Here is a 26,457-nt window from a genome sequence, read left to right as displayed (position 1 = left end):
AAAGTGAAACATACCCAGTCAAGTTGAATAGTATATATTTGTCTCTAACACATGGGTTGTTGCCTGTGGGGACATTTCAGGATCGCCTTTTTCCCCCAGACTTAAGCCTTCTGCTTATCTACCTTGATTTTCATATATGCCTTAGAAGGCAAGTCTACTTTCCCTTCTTTTCTCTGCTCTCACACCCTTCTGCCTGGGCATCAGTGCTGTAGAGCTACCTTTAACCAAGGGGTAAATGGGATCCTTTTCAGGAGTGTTGGAAAGGAGAAGGCTGGTCATTTCACCTGTAATCTAAAAGAGAACACAAGTAGAGATAGTGTAGTATGTGTAATTTAACCCAGTGGTCCCTAACTTTTAAAATTGTGTACGTTTTAGCAAAATATTTATACTGCACACTCCCTGTATGTATTATGTGTGTCTCACTGTGCTAACATATTATGTATGTACTAAGATATTATGTACAGACAAAAATAGAACTTCCAGTAGAATGAGAAAAAAATAAATATAATTGATAGGTTTTTTTTCCTCAGTGGATTTTCTACCTCAGGGGAGTGCCTTGTCCTTTCCCACTTTGGAGAACACTGATTTATCCAGTTATTTGAAGCCAAAATTTTATATTTAACACTAAATTAGTTTATGATATATATACCTATCCATTTACTCCTTTATCAGCCTTTACATTTCTCTTAATGTGACTTAGCCTTCCATTACATCAGCCTGGTCTTATCCTTCAAGTGTCCTACCCTCAACACTTCTATCTTAATAGCTCCTTCTCTGCTGTTTTTGGAAGAAATATCCTCCTTCATTCCAGGGCTGACCCATTCACCTAGTTCTTATGCTCTTAATCCCAACCTCGTTTACCTCCTCGAAGACCTTACCCTATCTATTTCTTTGTGTTGCACCAGCCTTTAATTATGCTCAAGTTTCTTTAAGCATTTTTCCTTTGCCTCTACATCCTCATGAAGCTTCTGCTGCTTTCTGGCCCGTCTTTTTCCCTGCCAGTTTTTCCATTCACCTTCAACTCACTGCGTTCTGCATTCTTCCTCCAGCTTTTACACGTGCTTCTTTTTATTCCTCCCTGCAGTATTTGACACACACCTTTTCTCCCCAGCCACTCTTTTCCAAGCTCTTCTGCAAGTTGCACCACTTCTGTTTTTACTTACATGCAGGGCTTCCCCAGGTTTCCACCTTATCTTTCTTCTTGGTATATCCTTTTTTCCTACATGATCTTATTTACTTACAAGGCTTCAGCCCTTCCCTGTACCATTCTGGTTACTTCCAAACTCATATATACCACCCTGACCTCTTTTCTGATTCATGATCTGTATTTCCAATTATCTGCTAAATATCTCTTCCTGGGTAACTCAGTAGTACTCAAAATAAAACATGACTAAATCCAAATCATTTTGTTTAATCCCCAAAACTCCTCTTCAGTGGAGGAAGTCATCCTCCCAATCATTCACGTTAGACGGTTCAAAGTCTCTTCCTCCCATCCGTCACCAGATCTGTCCCTTTTAACTATAAAATACCCGCATCTCCCCCATTCTCAGTGCTACCCACCCTAGGGAAGCAACCTTGTATAGTGGAATCAAATATATATACATATGGCAGCAAACATTATATAGCTGACTTTGGAGTAGGATAGACCTGGGTTCAAATCCCAGTGCTGCTGTGTTCAGATCTTCATACTAGCTGTGTGACCTTGGGCATGTTGTTTAACTTCTCTTAATAGATTAGGGGTAACAGAAGCTACCTCTTCGGATCATTGTTAGGATGTACTGAAGTAAAACACACAGTCAGTGCTAAAAACCCCTGCCTAGACTGTTAATTAGATTCCTTCCTGATTTACCTGCCTTGGGTTTCTCCTGTACTCCACCTTTACACACTGCCAGCAGAGTTTATAAAATACATATGGGGTCATTTATTTTCCTATGTTAGAAGTCTCTGGTAGTTTCCTTTTTTTTTTTTCCAGGAAACTTAGAAGCACCTTTGTCTGAGTTATAAGAGTAAAGTAATCATACACTTTGTCATACAAATCAGGACACTTCAGAGAGTGAAAGGAGACATTAACTGAACAAGATTCCAGGACAACTGCCGTGGGAGAACTGGGACTAACGGTCATGCTGTGTATGCTGTTCTTTACAGTGTGCCCCCAATCCCATCTTTTGACACACCGCACTGCTCACCATTCCCAAAACATAGGTGTAGAATCCGTAGAATGCTCCTCTCCCTCCTTTTGGAAGTAAACTTACCTCTACCTCTCTCCTGCAGAATTAATCAGCCCCTCTTCCTTGGACTGTGATACTTTCCACATGTCTCTAACATAGCACTTACCTTTCTGTTACAAACATAATTGAACTCTTTCTCTCTCACTAAACTTGTGAACTTCAAGGGCCAGTCTTACTTGTCTTTAAATCCCCAGACACTCACACAGTACATGGGATCAAGTTTATATTCAGTAAATGTTTATTGAATTAATAAATAAATTGGATTTATTGATTTGCCTTGGGCAATCCATGTGTGAATAATTCAAAACATTCTTTGGTTTTTTTCAGTCTAGTCCGCACCTTGTTCCATTTAAAAAAATAAGGCAGCTTAAAAGATTATAAGTAGCATAAAATCAAAGTGGATTTTCTTTTCTTTCTTTATATTTTAATATTTGTCCCTAACCCACCCTTCAAGAAAGTATTTTTCTTAACCTAATGTTTGGTGTTTCTTATCCACAATTCCCATCTCCCTAGCCATCTTCCCACTGGCCATGAGACCCAGTTCTAACACAAAACTAGAATTCCTTCCCTGGGACTTTCAGTAAAGCTTTTGCTTTCCTAATAAAAAGGAACAGATTCAGTTGGCTCAATATTTTTTTTTAATACTTGATTGGATTCTGCATTTATTTTGCTCCTTATACGTGTCTAAAAGCTTAAAGACTTTTGAACGTGACAGAATTCTGCACAATTTCAAATTCTCAGCATCATATAATTCCATCTACATTTAAAATGCTATCTGATTGAATTCTGGTTACCTCACATGGCTTTTGCACCTTAAGAGATCAGCTTATAGTCATGCTGCATATTACAGTATTGTTACCTCAATTAATAGGAAATTTATTTCAAGGAAGTACATGAGAATAAGTAGTACAGAAATAGGAATCTTAGCCATGTGATCAGTCTTCATAAGAATGTATTGTAGGCAAAATCATGTAGTTAGTTGTCAGTTGGCTCAACTATTCACTACTCTTCCATCATCACTCTTCCTTCTTCAGTGGAATGTTAAAGTGGTACCTAAAGATACAGCAGCCATCTGGCAACCATGAGGATAAGAACCAACACACTAGGGCTAGTGGAGTTGAAAGCTAGAGAAACCTGGGTTCCTAACAGCATCTTTAAGCCATTGAACCAGCCTTTGACTCGTAACTTACAGGATTACTTATACACTGAACAATAAGCACGCATCTCTCAAGAAATTGTCAGTTGGATTTTCTGCTTCTTTGCAGCCAAACACATTGCGAACTGATACACTCATCAACCTAACTTCAAACTTGTAATTTTAAAACATTTTAAAGCAGTTTTAGTAATTTTTTTATAAAGAGAGTAGTTTCATAAGATTTAAATGAAATAAGTGCACTCAGTATTGTTTTTCTGTATGATGAAAATAGAAAGTTGCCTTTCCTAAATTCTTCATATCCTGTAATTTGAAAAACTTTCACCACATGTTCAATAATGTCAGTGAATAATGCTACTAGAAAATGAGGGGTTTTGTTTGAAGAAAGCAAGTTTGCAGATGAGGTATTATTTTATTCACACATATCTTAACACAGTATGGTCACTCCATTTTATTCTTTATTTAAAAATTAATATCTTAAAAGACATATCTTAACTATTTAAGACTAAGCCACTCCATTTTCTACACTTTTACTACAAAGTTGAAGATAAGATATTCTCCACTAGATAAGCTGCATTAAGTGTTCCTGATAGTAATGGATATATACCCTTGCTGCTTACCTATTTTTAAAAGTTCTATGTCAAATGGCATATTTATCATAACTGCATATTTTTGTAAAAAAAAAATATATATATATACGTTTTCTAGTTCAGGTAACAGATGTATTTCTCTGAGATAGTGTTGAGAAATATTTCAAGCCTTTTTTAGCTGTGATATTTAAGCCAAGCAGATCTCTGTATGCTTTAATTGCACCTATTTAACTGCATAGTATTAAGAAGAATGTTTACTTATTAAGCATTTAGTCAGCTTTAATGTGTTTTTTCCTTAGTACCAAGGATGATTGCTTCAGTGTTAATATTCAGCCTCCTGTTGGAGAACTGCTTTTACCTGTGGCCATGTCAGAGAAAGATTTTAAGAAAGAGCAAGGTGAGAGATTATTACAATTTACTAGAAATTGGCATCCCAAATAACATGTGCTCATTCCTCTGGCTGGTCTCTAAAATAAATTACCATATGTACATAGCCATTAACAGATGTCAACGCACAGTCTTCCAATTTTTGCTAATGCTTTGCATTTATAAAATAACCTTAAAGGTATATGTTTGTCTACATTCCTGGCATACTTGCAAATTGATTAATATGTCTTTTAAATAATAAATTGATTCTTAATTAACTTTTCAATTCTTGGAGTTTTGGTTTGTCAATCTAATGATGTATTCATGTGTTTTGTATTAGTGAAAATGTCAGGAATTTGGGACTTAGCAAAGTCTCATCACTATACATGTTATGTTTCTGTATTTCCTTTCACTATAGAACTGTTTTTCGTGTTCTACTAATGTATTTTTCCCTGTACACATTAGAGTGCCCTACCCTTCAAAATAAACTCCTAATTATAGCATTAAAATACCTCCATTTTATTTTGACCTTATTCTGTATTGAAGAAATGCTATGCTGTCAGACTATATCAGAGCTGAAACATTTTAAAATAAGCACCAAAAACAAAAACATTTTCAGCATAATGAAAGCATTAATATCTTGGGCTTGCCCTAAAGTTAAGCATACTTTCTAATAAAAACAATTTTTGTCTTGTATGAATAAGGGAAAGCAACTGTCTCATTTTATGTGTTTAATTAAGAATTGCATTTATAAAAACTAGGACATATTTAAATGGTATAGTCAGCAATGTTTTAAAGTTTATGTGAATCTAGGCTATTTTTTTCTTTGGAGGGGGTTATCAAAGATTCCCTTCATCTTGAGGTCATTAAATCATACCTGTCAAGCTTTCACAAAGTACAGGCAAACACAAATATCTACACCTAAAGAGAAGGGCTTGCTTCCTGGCACTCTATCATGTAGTGCCAGAGGTTTTTTTTTTTTTTTTATACTATGAACCTTTGCAGTTCACAATGTCAGGAGGGCCTGTTGTAGAAGAATCTCACAAAGAAAATCTCATACACGACTGTAAATTAATAGTAACCGTTTATTCTTCTGCCTTATTTTTAAGTGATAAAAAAGAATGACTAAATCCATCTCTGAGTTTACTTTTCTTGGAAGTTGATTATTGCTATAGAAGAAAGTCATATCTGTGATTTTATTTTTCTATTGACAAATTGAATTGATTCTTACATTTGCTATTCTTACCTTTTGCTGGCTAAAGCCTGCCTCTCTGCTTTACACCTGCTCAGCAAACCCAGGTGAGTGGCACACAGGGACTGAACAAAGCCTTGGCACATTTATTGTTAAGGGGATATTCCTTTTTTGAAAAGTGCAGCTGAAGTATTTCTAAAGCAGAAGATTATTGTATATCTTTTCTCTTCCTCAGCTTTGGTTTAGAATTATGTACTTGATATTTTGATCAAGTTTTTTGTGCTCTGCTGTGACCGAGGGATTTTTTTCCCTGACCAGCCATACAGAACCGTAATCACGTGAGAGAGGAGCACTTGGAGAACAGCTGTGGTCCTCTGTGGAGTTGTTGCCAAAATTCCTTTTTCTTCTGCCATTTTACTTCTATGGTTGTTGATTATTTGTCTGAATAAATCTGGCAGCTGTTTGCTATGTTTAATAGAGCAGAAAGGCTACTCTGAATAAAGCTATTTGAAAATTTGTTTATATGAAGTATTTGTAAATCCTTGCAAGTCTCTTGGCATTTCTGTATCATGCTTTCTGTCCTCCTGAGTTCATTCTTTGATATGGGACTTGATGCTGACAAATTTACCGCAGGTTTAAAGAGTCTTCAATAGCATCCTTTTAGTTCTAGATTTCAGCTGCTTTGGTAATAGAGGTCTCAATTCTCAACTTTACACATGTATTTGTTTGTTATACTACTCTAGGAAGAGCTTAGCTTATTTTGCAGAAGATACCTAGAAATGACTCATTAACTGAAAATTCTAAATCAGAATAAAAATCACTTTCCTCAGATTTTATCAGTGCAAACTTAGGGAAGTTAAAATGCCAATAAATTTAAGAAATGTCTGTGTGCATCATTACATGCTAGCTTTAACTTGTTTTTCTACTTTAAATAAAATGAATTTACACACTTAATATCTCATTTCACAAGGCATATATTTCAAGACTCAAGAAATGTATTAAATGTATTAACTAGGATTTAACTGAAGAAATTATAATTAAAAACATGGTTCTATTTTTATACTACAGATGTTCATATTTGAAAAGTGTATATAATATTAAATAAGAATACTTCTAACAGGTTGTACATATTAGATTAATATTTTTTAAACGGAAATGTTTTGTTCCTAATATACAGCCTGCTCTATCACTTTTTCTCAGTTGTTGCATTTAGAGTTCCATGACCAAACATGCATTTTTATAAGGTTGGTAGTCAAAGTGCTAAATAAAAGATTGGTTTTTCGTATATTTTGAAGGTATCCGGAGTATTCATATTATGAGCCTTAACCAGAAGCCATACTTTTTTCATTATTATGAGTTTTGAGCCTTGCAAAGTTAGTTCATGATCTAGCTCTGGGATGATTTCAGTACTATCAATAGAGATCTCTGTTTTACTTTTAAAAATGTAATTGCGTTTCTTGAAGCAGTCTTAATTGTAAGAGACCCAAGCCAACTGCTTATTCCAAATTTCCTCCTCTTATTCATTTTCTTCTTATGAATTAAATTGGAAATCTAAAACTTACGGGAAATTTTTAAAATCTTCTTTTCTTATTTTATTTACATTTTAGCAGTTAATTACAGCTGATTAACCTAAATTAAGTGCTGTCCGCTGCCTCACCAAAATTAGGTAAATTCTAATGAAGCAACAAATTCTGTAGTCTGAGAATTTTAAAATATTTCTCTAGTAACTTTACCTTTATTATGCATGAGCAGGCTGTATAGTGTTTGAAGTCTGTTTTTGTAGAAGAAACTTTTAATGATATCTTGGCATATTTTTCTTTCTCGTTAATTTAAGAATACCTGATATATTTTCATTTAGAAAAAATCTCTGGTTTAAGAAACCTAGAATGGCTACTTAATTTCATTATGATTTATGCCTCCATCTTCTGGGTTGCTAGCTAGCAAGATGCTAATTCTTTAAATGGCCAGACATTCACTATTTTCTGGCCCTTAACCACCGCAGGCAATCATATTTGATGCCCCTTAATTAGAGCACCTTTTTTTCTTTCCAGGTTCTTTTTCCACCTCAGCAATCGAGACAATACATTTGCTTACCATGCTGCTCTCCTAAGTGTTCTTTTGCATGTAAATTAATCTTGATTCAGTTTACACTGTCATGCTGAGTGGTACAAATTGCCTATAACAATAAAACAGCATGAGTTAAAAATAAAGGGGGGTGGGAAGGCAGATTGAATGTGTGCCTTACTTGATAGGATGTTACTTTGCTTTATGCCAATACATTAGCTGGCGATAATGAATCTTCTGTTCTGAAAAGCATGGTTTAGTTGATTTTTTTAATTTTACTTCAGTGGAGCAATACCTTGTCTCTTATAGACCAAGTTAGACAAACCATTAATGACAAGAGTGTTAAGGTTAAATATGAAGCAATGCATTCACTTCTCTGAGTGCTATCCATCTTTCCATTTACAGGAGCTTGACAAAAGTACTGGCTTTGTACAACATTTCCTTTAATTACAGGCCGAGGGAAGCAGGCTTTTAACATAAACATAGTTGCATTCATTTATTCAGAAGTTGCTCTTCAATAGAGCTTAATGGAGAAGGTTTAAATCCTAAATGAGTACACACATCTCTCAGCAGTGTTATGTCAGCAGCCACTGTGCTTTACTTAAAAGCAGTGTTTGGTTGTGTGGTTTTTAAAGCTTTTGCCTAATATTGAAGTTATACAGTCTAAGACAGAACGTAGTGTCCCCGAGTTTGAAAGTGGTTAGTAAAAACTGTTCTTTGTTAAAAGCTAAGTAAGTCTTTTTACAGTGTTAGGCTTTAGTCTTCATGCTGCTAAATCATAGGGATTTTAAAATTTTTCTGTTGTATTTGCAATAAATAGCAAAATTAAATACATAATCCTAAAGGTGGAGGGCCTTTTGAAAATATAAAATCAGCTTTTACCATTTTCATAAATTTTGTTAACTATTGTACACATATCATATGTCTCAAAAGATAATCATTTTTTAGTAGATACCTTTAGGAGTCAATGACTTACATCACAGATCCAGATAGATGGCATTTATTATAACTATTTTGGTTTTTTTTAACCGGGTACTTAATTTCAGTATTTGTTCCAAGAGTTTGGTATGTTATTGAATTTGTCCTTTGAACATTTGTACGTAAGATTCTGATATTAATGGCATGCCTTGTGTTAATTCTATATGGTTTTTGTTCATGATTTTGCTTAACTTAGTTTCTTTCTTAAATATTATTTGAAATGTCTGAGATTTAAGTTTTTCCAATTTACATTGTTTCCTTTGTTTTCAAATGTTTTTGCTTCAGAAATTTCAGTTGTTTTTGTCAGTAACCATAGTTCCATTTACTAGGCAAATACTGTTATCACTAAGTGTAGCTTAGGTACTTGTCCATGTTTCAGAACCACGTAACTGTTCGGTGACTTTCAGTCACTGTTGAGATAACTTTGATCCGTTATATTAAGACCATTCATTGTGTAATGCTGCTAGTTATTCCAGAAACGCTTTGATTTGTTCTCAAGCAGCATTTGGTAAGAGAGATCTTTGAATGAAAAGGAGAGGAAAAAACCCCCAAACTCTTAAAAAGTAAAAACTTAATAGTTTATAAAGCCCAAATTAATTGCATATATTTTAAAGAGACTGAAATTGGAATTTTATCTTTGTGATTCTATGCTTTTATCAATCTTAGTATTTAAAATCAGGTTATTAAGAGTGATGTTCGACTGCATTTTTACACATTTTTCAACACAACAAGGATTTAAAAAAATTTTTTAATCAGTTGCAGTTCATTTTAATTTTATGATAATTATCTTGTAAATTACATTCTGAAGTGGTATTTCTTCTCTTAAAAATGTTTTTAAATTTTGGCTATGAATTTTAAATTGTTCAATGTAATTTTCATAAAGAAATTAGTAAAAGGGAGCCGCCTTTTGCCTCTTACAGGAATGCTAACGGGAATGAATGAAACTTCTACTGTAATTATTGCTGCACCGCAGAATTTCACTTCCTCTGTGATCCTTCAGAAGGTTGTAAACGTAGCCAACGTAGGTGTAGTCCCTTCTGGCCAAGATAATATACACAGGTAGGTTCACTGACACGTGATGTGGAGATAACTTGTCTACATGTATAAATATATACTTTTCAATTCATAATTTTCCTTGAAAATAATAACCCCTAAACATATGTGCCCCTCCTTTTTTATGATGATACATTTGATTGATTGGTTTGGATTAAGGCCCTCTTCCCTATTTCATACAATCCTTAGTACACGGATATGGGCTTTCCTGAAAGATACAGATAGTATACCTGCATTTTATAGTAGCTTGGTGATTTGTAAAGGTACCTTGTGTGAGATATGGCTGAGAATTTCTTATTTCACCAGATTCAGTGAATTCCAGGAGGAACTGTTTTATAAAGCAATGGATTTGGACTTTTTTACTTGAAAAGGGGGAAGTTTGGGTATAGATTTCCTTCTGACAGCAATTCCCTAAGGCTGCTTCCAGTAATAAGGAGCTGCTAGACAACCAACATGGGGCCAAATGCAGCTTCTGTTTCTTAGGCCAGGAAATATCTTCACCACCAACCATCTAAAACATGAGGTGCAAGTTATTTGTCCTTAAAGGTAGCAGAAAATGTGATTAGTATGTGCCTTCTTTGTATTCTTATGAATGCTAGTGGCTTGAAATGAAAGTAAAATAATTACTCCGTAAATAAACATGCAGTTGTTACTTAGTCCTCTGTGAGTTTAAAGGAATTCATTGCAAACTATCTTTAATTCCTCTGCCATTCTACTGCCAATGGCGTACTTCCACCATTACATTTAGGAAATAAATTGAAAATCAAAGAGAACGCCTTCAACCCTTTAAAAATGTATTTTTAAATTAATACAGGGGCAAGAGAGGCCCCATATAAAGAGTTCTGTGGGTGATCTGGATTTTTTTAGACTCAGTTCTGCCATTATTGGGCTTTATAACTTCTCCTTATGGGCTTTAAATTCCTCATCTGTTTGGAAATTGATGGCAGGGAAAAGAAGGTGATTGAAATGAAATTCTATTATCTATGGAAGAACATTGGACTTGACATCAGAAGAGCTGAGTTCAAGTCTTGATCTGCCATTACAGAGTTGCCTAACTTCATCTACTAATCATGACAGAATGAAAACTGCATGTACTAGTCAAAAATCAAATTTACCTTGTGCCTTTTTTTTTTTTTTTTTTTTGCGAAGAGGAGGTCCTTAAGTAAGTTGCTCAAGATGCTTCCATTTCTTAATTTATGATAAGCCCTATCTGTCTCACATAGGGTGGTGATAAAATAATAAAATGGATATAAGGTCATCATATTGGTACCACAATGCAAATACACCTTATCTGTCAGTTAGTGTTGTTCAATAGGGGAAAAAATGAACAAAAAGAAGGCTTTTAGTAAAAATTTTTGGTTCTAAGTCTTCCTTGTTTTGTTTTCTGCTTTAAATACTTTTTTTTCACTTTCCTGAGTGATTTTCTTCAGCAGAAGTTGTTCTGTTTTATGTATGGATCCTTTGAATTATTGAAATTACTAAAACACCAAAATATTGTACATCAACTGTAACTTTTAGCTTATGCTGTATGAAATTTTACCTGACACATATAGTATCCAGCAATACTTCAGTCTTATTTTAATACATTCCTTTGTAGTAGACAAAACAACATAGGGTAACCCTTGTTTATGTTGGAACTTCTAATTAAGTTTTTGTTTTGCTTTGTATGCGGGTTTTTAACTTTTCTGAAAGCAATGACAGTGTTCTAGGTTTTTGTTTCTTAGAAGAAAATAGCCAGATTACCTTCTCAAAGCCAACTAATATGAAAGCCATTTTCCTATTGGGAAACAGACTAAGAAAGACACTTAGCACAGTTGTATAATTCTTATTAAAGCATAAAGTTTGCCTATAACTTGTCTTGGTGGTTTAGAACTTAATGCCTGTTCACAGGATTAAGTCACAGTCAGTTCTCAATTATCCATACCAGTGCAGGGGAGACACACAACTAGGAACCATTTCTGTCTGGCTTTGGAGTGCAGAGTTTGCACTTACACTTAATGGCCATGGTCCTCATACACTTCTGCCATGTGTTGACACTTTTCCAGTCCAGCCTTATCACAGTGGCCTGGTATTTGGCTCTGTAACTTGTTACTACAGAGCCAAAAGTGAATAAAATGCCTATATATAATTCTAAATAGGCTGTGCTATCTTAACTTGCCTCACAAGTCTCATGGTACTTATTGAAAATGTTTTACATTTACTTTTTTTATAGTAAGGTATGACTGTAATAATGTTTTAAGTTTTAGAAGGCTTCCAATAAATACCTAGAGTTATTTGTAGTTTTCATACAGGTATTGACAAAAACTACTATCCCACAAATGTAACATTTTTTGCCATTCTTTTATGCTCAGTAAGTTAAAACTGAAATTAAACAGTTGTTAGTACAGTCTGTACCAATGGCTTTCTTAATTTCATTTAAAATGAAATAGCAATTACTGTTTATAATAACAAAAATTAACAGTTTACCACTTTATTGAATTGTATGAATGTTTTTGACAGTGTTCAGTAGGGTATTACCCTGTGGGATGAATGAGTTTATATATCTAAGCCTTTATATTATTTAATTGTTAGTAATAAAATTGAAATCTCTATGAGATTTTTGAATGACTTCTCTATTCTTCTGTGGTAGTTGCTTTTTTGAGTTTATGAAAAATAGGACCAAAACCATTATTGTATTTATTAATGGTAATCATTTTTAATAAAAAACAATAAGCTTGAAAAGCATTTTGACCATTAGTATTTTAAGAAATTAAAATTTTCAGTACAATAAATTATTCTTGGCTGGCCTACCTATGTTCTATTTAATTTTTCAGGATCTTTTATTTTTGAGAGGACTTTTTAATTAGCATTAGAATATTCTTTCTGACCATTCAATGAATTAAGTTCCCATTGTCTAGTTTTAGGATAATTTATTCCTACTACTCTTTACAATCTGAATATTTTTTACATTAAATACCAAGTTAAAAAGTATTTAACATAAGAATTAGCTAAGAAAAAGTGAATCTTCATTAATATGCAGAAGTGTGTAATAGTATAAAGTAGAAATTTTAATTGAATACGTAAGAGAAAATGGTTCCTAACACATTAGCAGCAAATACCTCCATTAAGAAAAAGTCAATTAAAGGAGCACAAGTTTTACGGAATTCAATTCAAAAACCAGGAGCATTTTCAGCATAGTTAACCGGTTTCAAAGATCAGTTGAGAAGATAGAACTACTTTCAGATTATGTGACATTTAGTTTTGATTTTCTAAATGAGCCATAGAATCAGAAAGCCAACCAGTATACTATTGAAAGACTTAATTTTACCTTCATTTCTGTGGTATGTACTTACTGGTTGAAAAAGCTGCTCTTTGAGAACAAAACCATCTTATTGAGATCTACAGAGTTATGGTCATTGTGCCAATCTGCTGTTTTCCAAATTACAGTTACCACATGATAAGGGGTAATAGAGAAGTCAAAATCAAAAAAATCATAAAAAGCATTTATTAAATATATAGCCGAACATCTTCATGTCCTATGTTAGATACTCATATAAGAATGTGAGACACTGTGAAAGTCTTAAAGCACATTATTTAAAACAATACTAATAGAGTATATACAAAGGGCAGAATGAACAACAGTAAACCAGTATATGAATAGACTGAAAAGTTAAAAGGTGAAGATGTTTTGTGTTTTAGGGGAGGTTAGAAAGACTAGCATTGGAAATCCTAGGTTTATCCCAGGCCAGAAAAAAATTTCTTGTGTCCTTCCAAGAAAGAAATTAAGTAGTGTTTATGAAGGAGATTCGTATTCAATAGTGTAGAAACTGAGGTGCATTTGCTTTAATTACATTGCTTGTCCTCTGATAAACTAATGTATAAAAATGACCAAAATGCAGAAAGCCAAAAAATCTATACCTTCAAAATCTCTAACGTTGTTCTGTATAAAAGAACCATGTGGGAGTTTGTGTAAAACTCAGATTCCTGGGACCCACACCCAAAAACTCAGATTCAGGACTGCTGGGACAGGACCCAGTATTCCAAGTGGTTGCAGATAAATGTTCCAAAAGTTCATAGTTAATGCTAGCCACATGGCATATTTTAAAATATATTTTTCTGTGTTTATGTTTCTTTTTTACAGGTTAGTCATTAAGGAACATCAGTAGAAAAGATGTTTGATTTAGGTTTTTCTTCTTTTTATCCAGTGTGTTCCAGCCAGGAAAGTCTGTTGTTAGCTAGAGTAGCACATTACAGTGGTAGCTATGAAACAGTCTTAGACCATAAGTAAAAGTTTGTCTTTCAGCAGTCTCAACATTTTACATTTTAACCCAGTTTCAGGAATTCTGACATTCATATACAGTAGTATTGTTAAAAACAGTTGTCATACAACCTACTCATTTTTCCCTTTCGTGAACAACAAATTGACCTTATAAGGGGTGATATTTGAGTGAAAACAGAAAGCCATGTCTCTGCCACGATTCTATTTTAGTTCTTAGCTTATTCAGTAAGACCTTAGGACAGCTTTCACTAACTTGTATTCAGTACTTACATTCCTTTTTTCCCCCTGTATATCGTAATCTATGGTTTGGATTTTGTTTACCCTGTCACTTTTTTAATTTGCAAATTTTGAACATATACAACCTGTGAATAATTACAATCCTTATAGAATAAATGTCGTTTTACTGTTGTTACTTAGGTCCTTAACTATTAGAAAAATCTGGTGTTGTGAATGGAACTGTGAATCCATGGCAACCTAGTAGCCAACTTTTTAATTTATCAACACACTTAAAGACAGTTTATTGTTTTAGGATTAAAATAAAATTTTTTTTACTTACAGTAGTTGTAAAGAACAACTTATTTCTAGTCCTTAAACTCATCCAGTGAATCACTGTTGTATACATGTTTATGGTTATTAATAGGGGAAATACTGGTATATACCATTGTTTCTATCCTAAAATATCTATATTGTGTAACTCCTTCATTCAATATTTTTTGAAGACCTTTGTGACAGATTTTGTTGCTGCTGGGGTTACAAACGTGAATGACATAGTTACTTCTTGGTGGGGGTCTTTGATATTTTCCTTTTTTTGGTTCTTAGGTTGATCAACCTTTGGGTTATTGTTTTTGTTTGCTAGTTGTTTTATTTCTTTTCCCCTGATAACTATGGAATATTTAAATACTGGGTAATTTTGAAGGACCATAATGGACAAGAATGACATTTGATGACTTAGTGCCCTAATTTTATAAGCTTGATGCTATAGTCACCATACTTCACCTGTCTTAAAACAAAAGTTTGTACAAACAGTTGTTAATATAAAGATGCTAGGCTTCTGTCTTTTCTATAATATGACAAATTGGAGAGAATTTCCAGTGGGCCAGTGGTTAAGACTTGCCACTTTCACTGCAGAGGGCCCGGGGTTCAATCCCTGGTCAGGGAACTAAGATCCCCACAAGCCACGTGGCACAGCCAAAAAACAAACAAACAAATAAACAGACAAAAAACAAATTGTTATCTCAAACCAGGACTAAGATTTGTGGAACCTGTTTCGTGATCCGAGTTTTTCTCGCGTTGGTGGTTTTCCACTAGAGGGCAGCACTGCTTTTTTATCTGACTGCTTTGATCTCTGCAGGCTCTGTGAGCAGCAATTCATTGAAAAGCAAATGTGGACCTCAGTTAATTTTTACAGGAAAGGCGGTGTATTTGGATATTTCAGAAATAACCAAACTGCAGTTGATTTTTGCTTTAAAACATTGTATATTTAAATTTTATTTAATTCCACTGTTTGTGAATATTCTACAATGCAACAATTTTACAAATAGGAATATATAAATGTTTTCATGTAAAAATGAAAGAAAGGTATTCTTGATGATTTTCCTTCTGGGTTGACAATTTTATAAGGAATCAAAGAGAATGGGGTAAGAATTTATTTGTTTTACTCTCTGGTTTTCTGTTAAGTCCCATCCCACCCCACCCCCACCAAACAGACAAACCAAAAATGCTCTGGAATAACTGGAATGTTTCATATCTCCTTTGAGAAAGTGCACTTAGATTTTCTTAGCTTTCCTGTATAAAGAGAATGTATTCGTTGACAAGACAGTGCGGGGAATCATTTTTTATACCAATTCTAAAGATTAGAATAGAAAATAGAGAGTCCTAAATTCTGATGGTAGCTTATTTTTTGTTTGAACTATTCTCATCAGAATGTTAAAGGAAAACACTACAATATTGCTGGCTTTTTAAAAAATAGGGAAAAATACATTGCTTTGGATAAATTCTCTAAACTTGAATCACATGTAAATTTTTTTCTCAATATTAATTCAATAGTGTAATGGGCTTAACTTCAAAATACATTTTTATAGTCAACAAAATGGGATTTTTTTACAACTTACAAATTCTCTGCCTTTTAAAAATGTTATGCTATAATAACTCAAAATTATAAGGGTTTATCATTTTAAATCCTTTGGAAAATAATACTCCAAATCAACATGCTTTGGTATTCGATGTTAGGAGGCTTATTCAAACCAGTATTTCTTACGTATAATCATTGTGCAACTTCATTACACATTTGTCAACTTTGGACTAATTATTTTTATATAGCTAGGGCAGGGCACTGCATCTTGTGATCGTCTTTCTTACTAATAGGATTCTGTCTGCTTCAGCAGACAGTAATTGAAGGCTTCATGTACAGAGTGGGAAAAAAAAAGTTTTAGCCTGAGTGGGCCATTGTCACAGCTCCTGGTAACCAGTAGAACAGAAAACACAAGAAAATTGAACTCAGAATAGAAAAATCAGAAACCAGGAAGACTATCCAAGAGAAGAAAAAGCATGTCTTTGAGCTGTTGCATTAAGTGTAGCAAATATGATTCTGCGTAAAAAAGTTTTATGTTTGTGAATACCCTGGAGATTGATGCAGCCTCTCAGATAAATATTTTTAAATTCATGTTGTTCTATCAACATTTCAGTTATTAAAACAATTGAGTTGTAGGATTCTTTTCCTTCCAACAAAGAGCCTTTAAGGTCCATAGGCATTTTCCTACAAATCTAAAAAAAAGTATGGTTTAAGTGCATGAAGGAGTAAGTCCGTGCATCGTAAATAATATATTTGCTCAAATTCGTTGTCGTTATTTGACCTGTTCTCATAATTTTGTCAGTAGTTAAAACAAATTAACTTTTTTAGAAGAGTAGTACATACTTTGATTTAGGTTTGGCAACCAACTTATTTCATCTTTTTCTTTAAATCTTAGGAATTCTTATGGACTTCAAAGATTAAATGTCAATTGCTAGAGGTAATAGACAAAAAGACATTTAACAAGATGAGATACAAATATATGCAAACAGTTTTACCTTCTCAGTTGGTGATTAGAAACAGTGAGTGCTTGGTGGTAGAATGAAAATGAAAAATTATGAAAAATACCTAGCTGGTATCCTTTTAATAACATGGAGCCCATCGTACATAGGCAATACATCTTTAACTGTCATCCACTTATTTGTTCTCATTTGTGGTGTTACTGGTGTTCGAGGTTGGTTGGTCTCCCAGTCGTCCCTCCCTACATTACAGCTCCATTCAAGGTTTTGTATTTTTCATTGCTGGTGTCTCTTTTGAAGGAGTGGGGGTGGGGAATGTTTGTTTATTTTTTTTAATCTTTAAAGGCAGAACTTTAAAATGTGTTGTGACAAAGCATCAAGTCAAGATGCTTTGAATTACAGAATATTACAAATCAGGTACACAACTTTTGAAGAGAAAAATCTTCCTTCTTAAAGTTTCTGGAACAATAATAGATTATATGCATATTAGGTAAATAAGAAAAACCTAAATTTACCTGTTGACAGATAAAAAACAAATATTAAGAGGGCATTTTGCATGTATTAAGAGAATGTGTGTGATCTAGAATCAGAAAGCTTGGGCTCAAATTCCTGCTCGAACCATTCACTAGCTGTGTGTCCCTGAGCGAGTTTCTCAACGTCTTTGAGCCTCAGTTTCCTCATCTACAAATTGATCTGGCTCAGAATCAAATGAAATAATGCAAGTGAAGTACTTAGTACCCAGTGCACACAGCACTTAATAAATGATAGCTGCTATTATCATTACAGTGATCAAAAACTTCACAGGTTTTCTGGAAAAAAAATTGTCACAGAGTGATCTTAGTTTGAGGCCAAGTACAGAGGTTTTTATGTCAGCCATTAAATTTAGTATGCAGGTATTTGACCCAAGCTGTCTTTATAATCAGTGTTTCTTACATCCCAAAGCTAGCTATTTGTTATTTACTAACTAGTACTCTTTCCATAACTATCTTTTAAATGTATGTAAAAGCATAGCCTGTTTGGGAGTTAAATGATTAATAAATTTTGGGGGGAGGGGGTGGCTTCTGCTTTCATGGACCAAAACAAACCAATTGTAATCATGCTGTGTTCCAATTAAATACATCCTTTTTGAACTGTGAAATGAGAATGTCAGAACATCTGATCTTCTGGTCTTCTGCTTTAAAACACTGCTTCTATCATTTGTGCCCATTAGAACATACAGACCTAGTTAAAAGGCAGTAGCTTTCACACCAGGTAACAGATTTTATTGCTAGGATGATTCGCTTAGCGTGTTTCCACTGCAGTGTAAGCAAATGCCTCTTTTCTTATGTGCCCCTATTCTTTCCAGTATTGAGCATTTTGTGGTATTAGGATTTTTAAAACAGGTACAAGACACTAGTTTTAATCTCTGTAGACATACTGACATCAAAATTGACATTTGTCTCTGCTGAGTTTATATTATTGTAATATCAACCCTAAGTTTTAATAGAAAAGAGATAAAATGTGCCTTGGGGCTGTGCAACCCTGACAGTCAACAGTCAACAGGAACTTTTGCGTTCCTTTTCAGACACAGCCTTCTTCTCCGTGTTCCCAAGGCACAAGTGTTAAGTAAATAAAGACTATCACTGACGTAATGATAACCCTGTCAGAAATAGGGACCTCTGCTGAAATATTTGTTGAATGAAGATTTGGTGATGACCACATCTGTGGGGAAAGTTGCATAAATGGGTGAGACAATAGAGCCACCTAGTATCTATCATCTGGTGACATGGTTTAACAGAAATACAGAAATGGGGTTCTCCTATGACGCAGAGGAACCTCGAAAATTTGGACAAAAGAAATGCAGAAACCTGCAAGGGGTGATAGAAAAGAGAGGTCATTTCAGGGCTGGTGATCTTGTGTTCTCTCAAAGAGGCAGCTGAGTTGCCCAGTTCCTAATCTCTTGTATGGACGTCTAAAGAGCAGATGGGTGTATATGTCCAGAGCTTTATAAAACCTCTTTAAAAGCACTGACATGATTTCTGTTCCTAAACCGGCTCTACTTACAGTTGCTTCTCTCGGTGGAAAAACTGCTCTATCGGATTCCTTACAAGTCTTCAGCATGTTTGGAGAGAGTACACAAATAAATGTCTACGAAGGTTTCTAACATACTTTGTCTACCACACATTAGCTAACATTTTAAAACACGACTTAAAAGTGTTGATAATATTTTCATCTTAGTAAAATTAGCATATTTGTCGTGCTTTTGATGCATTATTCTAATTATTGTTGGAAAATTGATTTTCATGATTCTATTTAGGCCAAAAATGGCTTGTTAGGTACCCCCACACAAAAAAAAAAAAAGAAAAAGAAAGAAAGAATCTAATATGTTATGAGATTTTGATGTCATTTTTTTAAAAAAACTCAAAAAAGAAATTACTTTTCATTTAAAGAGAATCTGCTTCCTGCTTAAGTGGCTAATATTTTAATTAAGTCAGGAGTGAAGTTTTTCTGAGTGTCTCCTGATAAACTCCCTCTTTTATGTTGATGGTAATTAAACAGATCCCCGAGGACGCCGTGGGCTCTGTGCAAGGCCCATGCTAATTGTCAGACATGAGACACTGACCAGTTGGTTGGCTCTTGAATAGCCCACAGCGCGCTGTCAGCGCAGCAGTCTGATTTTTATGTATTGTGAGCTGCTGTCAGGGCTAACTGGGTGCCATTGTGGCTGAAGATGTTGCGCAGATTGAGGCAGATGGCTCAGATTCAGACACGTGTCCTCCAGAAAGGGGAAAGGGGATCGGCCCTGCAGAGCGGGGTCGCAGCAGGTCACAGACCTGCTCTACACTTGCTAGTGTTTTCAAAAGCTCATGCGCAGCAACTTTGTTTTTCTCCAGTCATCCCTGCAAGCAAACCCCCTCCCCCCCCCGTCCCCCCAAAAGTGTGGAACATGCTCTACGTGGAAAATGGAGGCCTAGGAGGGGACCGCCCTCTTCCCATCTCTGGGGCTCAACTGTGCAGGCAGAATGAATTAGCAGGATTGACAGAAGTTCATTGTGCCTCCAACGGCTTTGCAGTCAATTGCAGTGCTTAAAAGGCTAGTTTTGCTTTTAATTTCATGTAATTAGTAGGTTCTTCGTGTCTCGGAATTTAGTAATGGAGCCTTAGACCTCAAGTTTCCTCTTTTACATTCTAAAGCAGAAAGAAGATCTAACGTTCTGAACATTAAAAAAAATACAAGCGGAGGGAGCGGGGTGTTGCATTTGGCTGTCACGTGATTTTGTTACATGTCATCAACATTAGAGATTGAAGTTGAATATTTAACATGTCTGAATTCATTGAAACTTATGAAGAGTTCTATAATGCACACAAAATTATCTAATGTCTTGCATAATCATTTTCAGATATGAGGAATTAAAATTTCAAGCTCTTTGAGAAAGGTACCTTTTTCTTAACACGTTTTAAAGATAAAAATAGAGTGGTTTATTTTAAATGGCGCTATGCATGGTGAAATGTTAAATATCAAATGAATAAATGATTCCCAGATATGTAGTAATAGAGAATTATTCACATGCATCTATTGTTCAAACTAGTAAGTAAAATAGAACTCCTTTTTCTGTTCTGTTCCAAAGATACACTGAAATTACCTGCTTGTGGTAAGCATGGTGCTGGGCAGTTTATTGATTTTTCAGAAGAATGCTTGGCTTTGGGTTTTTGGCAGTAGGGAACCTGTAATAAATTATTGAGAAAAAAACGAGTTATTTTAAACCTATTTGAATGTATGCTGTCTCCTTTTTTCCCCTCATGATAAAAGGTCTCTCTCTTTTCTTTTTTTTCTTGCAGGTTTGCAGCTAAAACTGTGCACAGTGGGTCATTGATGCTAGTCACGGTGGAACTGAAGGAAGGCTCTACAGCCCAGCTTATCATAAACACTGAGAAAACTGTGATTGGTTCTCTTCTGCTGCGGGAGCTGAAGCCTGTCCTGTCCCAGGGGTAACCTGCTCACATCTGGACTTCAGAATCTGGCACACAACAGAAGTGCCTGGCATCCACTACTGCTGCCTTTCATTTATAATAATAGCCCTTCCATCTGGCAGTGGGGGAAGAATACACTCTTGACATTCTTGTCTCCTGCTTTAGAATGCTAGTGTGTATCTATCACGTATGCAGTACTTTCCCCCTTTTCGCTTTGCTAACCAAAGAACATATATTTTACTGTCAGTGATCTCAACTTCTCAATCCATGTGGCATTTTCTCTGTCCTGCTACTCCTGGCCTTCTCGGCTCCCTTCTCTTTTTCAACAATGATGGACATGAATTAGATACTTAAAGTTCATTGTAAATCATCTTCCCTCTCGCAGGAAGCAAAAATTAGCCTAGAAATAGTAGTATAAATGGCCTCTCAGCTTGGTATGTGAAAATGGGAGAGCATACTTTTTTAGAATTAAATTCAAAAGCAACGATTTATCTGTAAAATTTTGTTCTATGAATTTCCTGGTGTTGTAACTGGTTATTGACAACTGTCATCATGCAATTATCTCTGAATAATAAGATAAATAAACTAGCACCTGAATAACATTTGTCTTTGCATTTTTAATGAGAAATTGTTTATAATCCTTAAGTTCATATGCTGAGGTTTCCTTAAAATAAATATTTTGAGTGTTATATTATGCAGAGAAACAATGGGGTTTAGTTAGTGAAAGAAAAACTACTTTCAAACCAGGTAGATTTTCTACTTATGTCATAGTTAACTTCAAGAAAAAAGTTGATACGTTTAATAACAAAAATAAAAATCTTCATGTCTCTTTATGTACAATTTTGATCTCTTGGTAGAGATCTGATTACAAGGCCTATTACAACTACTGAAGAAATTCTTTGAATCTCATTGTTTTCTTTACAAATCTCGATGCCCAGCTTTGATGGACTGACGTGCCTTTGGAAACTAACTAATATAAACTAAATGATAGAAACCTTAAAAACTAGTTATATGATCAACATTTTAGCACTTTGCCCTAGAGTGTTTATTTTATTGCTAACTTAGGCAAGGTACAGTTTTTCTTGATTGTTCTATACTCAGAAAACTTCTTCCTAATACTTTTAAAAGTTGAACTTGTATTTACCTTTCTGATACGAGCTAGTAATAGGCTTTAAGACAGTTCCCTTTGTATAGAGCCACATAATGATTTTTTGAAAGTGAAAAAGAAAGAAAAGGTACATTGATTGAAACACTGTAGAACATATATAAAGAGTAAAGAAAAACAGAAAAAAACATTCTTGGAACATTCAGGCTGTGAAAAAATTATTTAGATTTTTAAGTTTGTGAGCTGGAGAGAGCAAACAAGCTTATTAAAATTTCCTGCTCCTGAAATGCAGCAGTTACTCTGGGGGAGGGATTACTGTGGTAGACACATGTTCTCCCTCACTCTGGAGACACGTATACTGGGATAGCACTCACACCAAGAAGCACCTCTGTAATTGCAGCCCTTTGGCATTTCCATTATTAACCCTATTTCTTAGGGCTTTACAACTTTGGATTTTTAAGTCAATAACTTTTTGAAACACTGTAAAGAATTTGACAGGCTAAATACTTATTTTCTGAAAAACGTATTTGGACTTACTGTCATCAAAGCAGAGGGGAAAATGCATGTTGTGATGTAGGGATTTTTATTTTCCTTAAATTGGGGCACTCATCTTTGAAAATAGATCACGCATTTGTCTGGTTTTTAAAACTAAGAAAATTTCAGTAGGATTTTACCTTTGAATAAGATAGTAATTTTGACTGCTAATTTTTAGATTTAAAATGTATATTAAATTAATATGTTGTGGTATGCTAACAGTTGAAACCATTTGAATATCAGTAGCTTATTATCATTAAAATATTTTTTCACATAAGTGAAATTAGAGAAATGACCACAGTCCCAAGTTTAAGGTTTAGGGTTTTTTTGTTGTTTTTTACCTTTCTTTGGTACAGTGATTCAGAGTTCCTGGCCTCATGTTTCCTTTAACTTTATCATAATCCATGATTACCTTTTAAATTGTTACATTGAGTCAGGTTAGTCAATGTTGCATTCTTAATTCCAGCTATATTTTTTCATTTTAATGTCCACTTAATGGGACATTATATGTACACCAGTCTTGAAGAATGGCTCTCATAGTACATTTCAGACTGAGCCTCATTTTTGGTATCACAATACATCTGCTTTATTATAAGAAAAGGAGAATGTTTTTCTTCTGAAAAGACTATAATAATGAACTTACTTATCAACTTAAAAGACTGGATACTTGCCCTTCCCAATAACTATTTGCAAACATTTGAATAACTTTATAGTAAGCTAATGAAAAGTTTGCCCTTGTAACTTGTGTTTCTGTGGTTAAAATTTTAAATGTTGGGACTTCCCTGGTGGCACAGTGGTTAAGAATCCGCCTGCCAATGCAGGGGACACGGGTTCGAGCCCTGGTCCGGGAAGATCCCACATGCCGCGGAGCAGCTAAGCCCATGCACCACAACTACTGAAGCCCACGTGTTCTAGGGCCCGCATGCTGCAACTACTGAGCCCCCATGCTGCAACTACTGAAGCCCGCACGCCTAGAGCCCGTGCTCCGCAACAAGAGAAGCCACTGCAAGGAGAAGCCCCGTGCACCGCAATGAAGAGTAGCCCCCGCTCGCCCAGAGAAAGCCCACGCACAGCAACAAAGACCCAACTCAGCCAAAAATAAAGTTTTTTTAGAAAGATATTTAAAAAAAATTTTTAATGTTAATATTAGAGAAGACAAGAATCCAGAATGACAAATAACATAACGGGAGGCTTGGAAAAAAGTTGGAACAGCTAAAGGAAAACCTAAGATCTTTCACCTTCTTTGTTCCCTCTCTGTAATCTCTCTGACCTTATAGAAAACTTTGTTTAAAGGGGGAAAACTCTTTCCCATAATGGAAGGGGAGAAGAAAAAGCCCTATGTTACAACACAAAATTAACAGAGCCTTACTATTACCTTTCTGTTTAAAGACCCCGTCCACCGAGGAGCATGACAAACTGCAGTAACCCTTGTCAGGGATGCGGGAAAACAGAAGACGTGCTCTGTCCCCCAAGAAACCTACAGTCCAGTTGGCCATAAATGAAGAAATGGCAGTGTGGACTTGGCTAAGTTAGTGAGCCCTAGTTTGTAAACAAATCTCGCTTACGTACTAATACAGGCTCAACTCCTCCCCCACCCCTACTCGCTCCAGGTGCCAAGTCAGCCCCAGAGGCCTGCTGAGCCCATGTCCTCACCTCCACCTCCCCTCTCCTCTCCCAGATGACCCGACCAGACAGGGTGCACACTTTGTTCCTCCATCAACAGGAGGTCAGTTAACTGAAAGACAATTACTTTCCCATCATGTGCTTGCTTATTTTTTTTAAATCTTTGTCCTTACCCGCTACCTTCCAACTTGGCCAGTTACCTCAGGAAGTTTTCATGATCACTTTCACTCTCAAGATTTCAGAGAAACAAAAAAATCAAGTTTGTGATAGTGTTGTTGTCTTAGGTGAATGGAAATTGTGTTTAACAGAAAAATATGCCCTTCGATGGACCAGAAGATTCTTTTCTGAGTCTTCACAGACTCCACCTCCTTTCTTTATATGACTTCCCAACAAATAGCATCCGATACAATTAATGAGTGCTTTACTCTCCTCCTATTTTGGTAACATTACTCTGTTTTTTGCCACCACTTTTCAACTGTTATGAGTAAGCAGAATTTTAAGATCTGACCTGGAAAGTTGATCACCATGTGTAATTGTTTTTTGTAAATAATGTCTAAAATGTTTAAAATCTAAAACGTGTTAGAGTCCACATGATCACTTGACCAACAAACTTGGGACACTGCTGTTTGGAAGCTGAAATGGTTTCCGGGAAAGATTGTGAAGCAGTGGCATGATTGTCAAATTGCCACCAGTAAGAGCTATTGGGTTTAGGGGAAGGAGGGATCCCTGGGCTAGAGGGATCTGAGAAGGTTTGACTAAGGCAATGAAGCTAGCTCTTAAAAGTAGGGTGGCATTTAGAAAAGTGTTTCCAGGAGTGAGAGAAGGGAGAATACGTTGTTCTCAACTGAGGCTGTATCTTAGAATCTTTTTAAATACCTTTGTACAGAAAGCAGCATTGGCCACACACCAAGAAGTGATGTGTCCCCTTCCTTTCCTTGCCCTCATTTCTCCTCTTGCGCCTGTCACAAAGCCTCTCTCCTGAAGCCACTCCTCAAGCCTCCACCTCAGTGGTCTGCAGCAGTTTCAAGAAGAAATGAAGGACCGAGATGTTAGGGATGGGGCTATGCTGAGCTTGTGAACCGCACAGAGGCAGAAAGAAAGGTAGGAACTGTCGAGCTAGAGATCAGGAGAAACAGGCTTTGTTGGTTGGTCGTAGTCTCCTGCTTGTAGGTCAGTTTTAGAGATTTCCTTGGGGATTGTTTCCTGTGGTGCCATTGCAGGTTCCAAAATGAGTCTTTTCAGACTTAAATGTAGCTAAAGAATATTAAGTTCCATTGGTATCTCTTTCCTGGTTAAGTGATTTTGAGTTGAAGTGATGCTAAAATTCCTAATCTCCCCTCATGTTTGTCTTTCTCTGGAGCCAGTTTTATGTACATAGTCACATGTACATGTAATTCCTAGCTGGTTCATTATGCACGCTGAAGACCCCAAACCCTCAGCTCAAATGGGGACTTATTACAATGGACTAAACCTGTCTTTAGTGACATTCTGAGACACTGGTTTCTCATTTACAACCTAGAGGGCCAGAGATCAGGCTTAAATGTAGAAGAATCTTAATTCTGAGACCTAGAGATGTTTAGAAAACCTAACCGGTAGATAATTCTGGGCTCATTCATGTCAGAGAAGACTGACATACAGACTGCGCATGCTACGCAGGTCCTTAGAACCGGGAAGCCTCACCTTGCCCACCCTTCTCATTAACTGGCGGGGGTTGGGTAGTGGGTACCAAGGGGAAGGAATCAGAATATGGGAGGGAGGGAGGGAGGGGGGGAGGGAAGGGAGATCAGCTCTCTCAACCTGTACCCCAACCAAGATTCTGATTCTTTTTTCCCCCTAGAAGAGCATCTTCTTCTCAAACCATGTAAGAACCAACTTTTTTTTTTAAATCAATGGGATGTGAATGAGGACTCTTGTTTCACGGTAAGGTCAACCATCTCTATGGGTAACAGTGAGGAATTGTTAAGACCATGACCTACAAAAAGAAAAAGGTTAAATTCTGCCTTTGCAAAGTAGTTAAGATAGGTTATAAGAAGGTGGGCCCCTCACCTAAACGTAAACCCCTCTTTCTAAAGAGTTCACCATTATATGCTTATTCCCTTTTGTAGTAAACTTAGGGTAAGGTGTGAGCTCAAACATGCTGCCAAGGGAAGGCTAATACAGAAGTTTGGGGGGAAAAGAAAACAAGCATCCTCCCAACCGAAGGTTTGCTTTTTTGAGCCTTCAAAAATGAAGCCGCCGTGAGAGGGCCTCTTACTGGCATCACACCAAAATCACCATCACCAGGGGTGCTCTCTCCTGGACCCCAGAGCCTCCATGTTGCTTGGGCCTCATCAAA

General features: G+C 35.7%; 1 protein-coding gene across 1 annotated transcript in view; it reads left to right on the top strand.

The window, feature by feature from the left end:
- AP3B1 (adaptor related protein complex 3 subunit beta 1) overlaps positions 1–21,455 on the top strand; it is a 267,726-nt gene extending 246,271 nt beyond the window's left edge. The window contains exons 25-27 of the mRNA XM_036848304.1: positions 4,271–4,368; positions 9,492–9,630; positions 20,729–21,455. Of these exons, the coding sequence (XP_036704199.1) occupies positions 4,271–4,368; positions 9,492–9,630; positions 20,729–20,882 (391 nt within the window). The 3' untranslated portion in view covers positions 20,883–21,455. The remainder of the gene's footprint in view (positions 1–4,270; positions 4,369–9,491; positions 9,631–20,728) is intronic.
- Positions 21,456–26,457: the final 5,002 nt, after the last annotated feature.

This window comes from Balaenoptera musculus, chromosome 3, assembly GCF_009873245.2.
Source record: "Balaenoptera musculus isolate JJ_BM4_2016_0621 chromosome 3, mBalMus1.pri.v3, whole genome shotgun sequence".
In the NCBI taxonomy this organism is placed as follows: Eukaryota; Metazoa; Chordata; class Mammalia; order Artiodactyla; family Balaenopteridae; genus Balaenoptera; species Balaenoptera musculus.
This window is presented reverse-complemented; position numbering and strand designations above follow the sequence as displayed.